Genomic DNA, 5,675 nt, shown 5'->3' on the forward strand with positions numbered 1-5,675 from the left:
TACGTCAGGGGCGGAGCCACAGTGGACACAACAGGTTTAGCGCCTTAACGGAGAGAGATTCACGACCCCGAGAATAAACCGTACCGCGTCAAAGACGAACACTATGATAACACTGTCATAAGTCTGACAGGAACAGTGCAAACGGTTCAGTAATGATACGAACTCTCGGTACCGGCCCTGTGTGCGCACGCTTACTCTCGCAGGGATCAAAGTCTAAAGCGTGCAGAGCTGCACATCATTGCGGGTGAGAATGACAGCAGCACTACTGTGTATTTAATTGTTCAATTAAAGTACCAATAGCAACAGTATATAGTACTTCTAGTAACAGGAAATTCATAGTGTTGCAGCAACAGTACAGTTGGAAAACTTACAAAAGCACTAGTCAAACTGTTTAGTAGTTACTCTTACAGCCCTGGTTGATTGGAAGCAACATATAGGACACCAACTTTGACAATTACAATGTAGCCTATTTTCATTGTATTATAGGAAAGAGGCAATATGGCATAGAGAGTGTGTATGGGTGTGTCTTTGGCTTTTAAGCAGTACACAGATATTCATACAGCACTATATCCAATGACCAAATGTTACTGTGTGTGTGTGCAGCTCGTTTGATGTGGCAGTTGTTGGAGGAGGGATTGTTGGGCTGGCCTCAGCTAGAGAGCTGATCCTCAGGCACCCAAACATCAGCTTTGCCCTGCTGGAGAAAGAGAAAGAGTTAGGTAAGTGTGTGTGTGTGTGTTTTCCAAAAACTTCTTCTCATTCATCCTGATTTCATATTGATTGGTGAACCCCCCCCACCCAGCTCTCCATCAAACGGGTCACAACAGTGGTGTGATCCACAGTGGCATTTACTACACACCAGGTTCTCTGAAGGCTCAGCTTTGTGTTCGTGGGGCCACATTGACATATCAGTACTGCCAGAAGAAAGGTGTCCCTTTTAAGAGATGTGGCAAGGTGAGAATGCACAGAACCATATATATATATATACACATATACACACACCCCGATCAGCCACAACTTTAAAACCACCTGCCTAATATTATGTAGGTCCCGCTTGTGCCGCCAAAACAGCGGCAAGCCGCATCTCCAAATAGCATTCTGAGATGCTATTCTTCTCACCACAATTGTACGGAGCGGTTATCTGAGTTACCGTAGACTTTGTCAGATTTAACCAGTCTGGCCATTCTCTGTTGACCTCATTCATGAACAAGGCATTTCCATCAGCAGAACTGGATGTTTTTTGTTTTTGGCATCATTTGGAGTAAATTCTAGAGATTGTTGTTTGTGAAAATCCCAGGAGATCAGCAGTTACAGAAATACTCAAACCAGCCCGTCTGGCACCAACAGTCATCCATGTGATTATCTAATCAGTCCAATCATATGGCAGCAGTGCTGTGCTTAAAATCATTCAGATACGGGTCAGGAGCTTCAGTTAATGTTCACATCAACCAACAGAATGGGGAAAAATGTGATCTCGGTGAATTGGACCGTGGTTCTAGATGGGCTGGTTTGAGTATTTCTGTAACTGCTGATCTCAAAGTCTACGGAAACTCAGAAACTCTGTACAATTGTGGTGAGAAGATTGCTATTCTGAGATGTGGGTTGGCGCTGTTTTAGCTGCACGAGGGGAACATACACGGTATTAGGCAGGTGGTTTTAATGTTGCAGCTTATCGGTGTATGTGTGTGTATATATTCTCAATGTATCAAACACTCTTTATGTGAGTTCAGCTGATAGTAGCAGTGGAGAGAGAGGAGATTCCCCGTCTGAAGGCTCTGTACGAACGTGGTCAGAAGAACAATGTACGAGATCTCCGTCTGGTTGACGCCAAAGGCATCCGAGAGAAGGAGCCATACTGCAGGGTAAGTGAAACCTGTTAGTGTGTTAATAAGTGTACAATTGAAAGGCTAAATTGTTTCCACTTGTGTGCCATTTATTGGTTTGATCAATAACCAACTGATTGCAAAAGTGCTGACGTTTAAATGGTGACCTTAGACCTGCTGTATCAAATACTAAACTGTTGACTTTTGAATCATCTGTGTATTATGTTTTATAATGTGTTTCAGCCTCAGTAGGGAAATCAATTTACAGTATGCTTAGTTTTACACAACCAGACTTTTAGCTGTAAGAATAATGTCCAGTTTGGATCTTATTTTTTCCAAGAAACCATCTGAGAGACATGAAAGTTAATTTTGTTTTTATGTGCCATTTAGGGGGAGGATTATCTGAAATAGTTGATATAATTTGTGTATATGTGTTTGTATGCATAGGGCATCATGGCACTGGACTCTCCTTACACAGGGATTGTTGATTGGCGGGTTGTGGCTCTGACCTATGGTAAAGACTTCCAAGAAGCAGGTGGTACTGTGTTGACCAGCTTTGAGGCCTCTGACATCACATTGGCAGCAGAGAGCCCAGCTGGGAGCACTGAGGGTGAGTAACATGACCTGTTCAATGTCTCAGATTATCTTTTTTTTCTTTAAAATGGCTGTATTCATCCCTTTGTCTGTGTTTAGGCCTGAAGTATCCCATCATCATCAGAAGCTCAAAGGTGAGAAATTGTAGTGCATGGATTGTAATTTGTACAAGTTTGGGAAATATTTGTTTTTGTTTTTTACATCAGAACTAAATTATTTTTATTTTGTTATACTCTGATATACTTTTTTTTGCACCTCTGTTCAGTGGCAGCTTACCAAACCACAACCAGTGTAGTCTTAATATCGCTATGTGTTTATTTGTGTGTAGGGGCAGGAGGTGAGGTGTCGGTTTGTGTTGGCGTGTGGAGGCCTATACTCCGATCGATTGTCTGAGATGTCTGGCTGTAGTTCAGAGCCCCGTATCATTCCCTTTAGAGGAGATTATCTGGTGCTGAAGCCAGAGAAAAACTACCTTGTCAGGGGCAACATCTACCCTGTGAGTAGAAACACCCCCCCAATACAAGCACATAATCCACAGAAAAATTAGGACTTGTGTTTAAGGATTCTGTGTGTGTGCTGAGGTGCCGAACCCACGGTTCCCGTTCCTGGGAGTGCATTTCACTCCTCGTATGGATGGCAGTGTCTGGCTGGGCCCAAATGCAGTGTTGGCGTTTAAACGAGAGGGCTATAAACTCTATGATTTCAACGCACAAGAATTTATTAATGCACTCTCATACAGGTAAGTACTAACAAGTACTTGCATATGCACTCTTACTGACACACTTGAACACACACTCGCAAATGCTGCACTTAACTGTTTGCCTTGCTTTATTTGAGTTCAGTTTGTTGTTCTATTTAGATGTTTTCTCTTATTAATGTTAATAATTTATTAAAATTTAACTTTTATGTATTTAGTTTTCTTTCCTAAAATTTTCTTCAATTATTTTAACTTGACTTGTATGTGTCTTTTGTTATTCTTTTTCAGTATTATACCATGTAAAGCACTTGCCTTGCTTATAAAGGAATATCTCTGGTTCAAAACAAGTTAAGCTCAATCGACAGCATTTGTGGCATAATGTTGATTACCACAAAATACATTTCTTTAAAAAAAAAAGCAAAAATCAAGGTTACATTGAGGCACTTACAATGGAATTGAATGGGGACTAAAGGCAGAAATGTAAAGCTTATAATTGTATAAAACAATTACATTAATTCTTCTGTTGTTTAAATTGGAATTTTACAGTCATTTTAGGGTTTGTTGACATCACATCGTCATGGCGTTGTAAAATTGGCTTTAACTTATAGGTTAGTAGGTGATTTTATTACACTAAAATCAGGTTTACACACATTTTGCTTATGTCCTGAGGCTGTACTTTTGAAAAAGTTAGTATTTTAATGTTCAAAAATGGGCCCCTATTCACTTCCATTTGTAAGTGCCTCACTTTAACCCAGATTTGTTGGGGTTTTTTAAAGAATAGGAGGGGCAAAGCAAAATACATTTTTGTGGTAATCAGCAATATTTTGCCACAAATGCTGTCGATTGAGCTTAAATTGTATTGAACCTGGAATATTCCTTTAAAGAGATAATTCACTCTAAAATGAAAATTCTCTCATCATTTACTCATTCTCATGCCATCCCAGATGTATATGATGTTCTTTCTTCTGCTGAACACAAATAAAGATTTTTAAAAGAATATTAATGGTTTACAATTTACAAGTGAATGGTGGCCAGAACTTTTAAGCTCCAAAAAGAACATTAAGACAGCATAAAAATAATTTTGATTAAATCCATGTCTTCAGAAGCAACATAAGTGTGCATGCGAAAATTATACATATTTACTGTAAATCCTTTTTACTGCTTCATGGAGCTTCACATTTCTGATAACCATTCACTTGCATTGTATGGACCTACAGAGCAGAGATATTCTTCTAAAAATCTTTGTTTGTGTTCAGCAGAAAAAAGAAAGTCATACACATCTGGGATGGATGAGGGTGAGTAAGTGACGAGGTGGAGTATACAATTATATTGGGGTGAACGATCTCTTTAAGGCACTCATGTTGACTGTGTGTGAGTCTGTAGGGGTCTGCAGAGACTGGTACTGAAGAACATTGTGTATGGAGTGGGAGAAATGTATAGAGGGGTGTTTACCGGTGCTCAGGTGAAGATTCTGCAGAAATTCATACCTGAACTGAGCCCCAGTGATGTCCTAAGGTAGAAACACAAACTCTCTGTTAGGTAGAGCCATTAGGCACGTGTTTTAACTCATTTAAAATCACCAATGTTGTTGTACAGTCATCTCTCTCTATTTATCTCTCATGCTCACTCTGCCCTTCTTTTAATTTTTTTTTTATGCTGCTTGTTGGTTTGAGCAGAGGGTCATCAGGCGTGCGTGCACAAGCTTTGGATGCTGAAGGAAACTTGGTGGATGATTTTGTGTTTGACGGTGGGAAGGGAGAGCTGGGCAGCAGAGTTATGCATGTACGCAATGCACCATCACCCGCAGCAACCTCCTCCCTGGCTATCGCTGAAATGGTCGCAGATGAGCTGGGGAAAAGATTTCAGCTATAGACATGTCTACTTGTGATGTCACAAGGCTCGGCATTGACATCATTATGATTACACTATCACTCTGATACCTTGATTCAGAGAATAATGATCCAATAGGTTTTTATAAACAAACTAGTATAGTTGAATGAAACAGGTGTGTAATGTGATGAGATTTTTGGTGCTCTTTTCTAATGTATAGTCATTTCTGAAATGCTGGGTAACTGTATATGTCTTTATAAATCTGACAAGCAATTCTTTTGAAATGTTGTAATCCCCATGTTCAGTTAAATGGCAAGCGTTTACATGATTTCTAACTAGATAATTTTGCTCTTGACCACATGAGGGCAGTGGTTGGCTGGAAATGTGGGTTTTTAGACGCGCAGTATCTAAAATAACTATCTGCAAACCCTAATATTATCTTTGGAGTTTTGGACAAAACGCAGTTATTAAGAATTCTAACTTTTTTTTTTATATATTTCATATAATTTTATTGTGTATATATATATATATATATATATATACAATAAAAAATACTTTTAAGAATAAAAATGTTTGACTACTTGTATTTACTTATTGTGTGTTACAATATAAGCAATCTTATGTGGGCCTGTGTGTAATGTGGAACTCCATCCGAAAACAGTGCGCTCATTCGCTCGCACAAGCAGCGGGCGATCCCTCCCTCCGGGCTGCGCAGATGCGAGAAGCGCGAG

The 5,675-nt window shown here is 39.6% G+C and overlaps 1 protein-coding gene across 1 annotated transcript; it reads left to right on the plus strand.

Moving 5' to 3' along the window:
* Window positions 1-15: 15 nt before the first annotated feature.
* On the plus strand, window positions 16-5,511 carry LOC127618120 (L-2-hydroxyglutarate dehydrogenase, mitochondrial-like). The gene is made up of 10 exons (XM_052090403.1): window positions 16-244; window positions 604-719; window positions 803-954; window positions 1,731-1,862; window positions 2,271-2,433; window positions 2,517-2,551; window positions 2,746-2,913; window positions 2,999-3,156; window positions 4,498-4,629; window positions 4,791-5,511. Exons 1-10 carry the CDS (start codon window positions 153-155, stop codon window positions 4,984-4,986), a joined length of 1,344 nt encoding a protein of 447 aa, XP_051946363.1. The 5' UTR covers window positions 16-152; the 3' UTR covers window positions 4,987-5,511.
* The last annotated feature ends 164 nt before the right edge of the window (window positions 5,512-5,675 follow it).

The sequence above is a fragment of the Xyrauchen texanus genome, chromosome 24 (genome assembly GCF_025860055.1).
Source record: "Xyrauchen texanus isolate HMW12.3.18 chromosome 24, RBS_HiC_50CHRs, whole genome shotgun sequence".
In the NCBI taxonomy this organism is placed as follows: Eukaryota; Metazoa; Chordata; class Actinopteri; order Cypriniformes; family Catostomidae; genus Xyrauchen; species Xyrauchen texanus.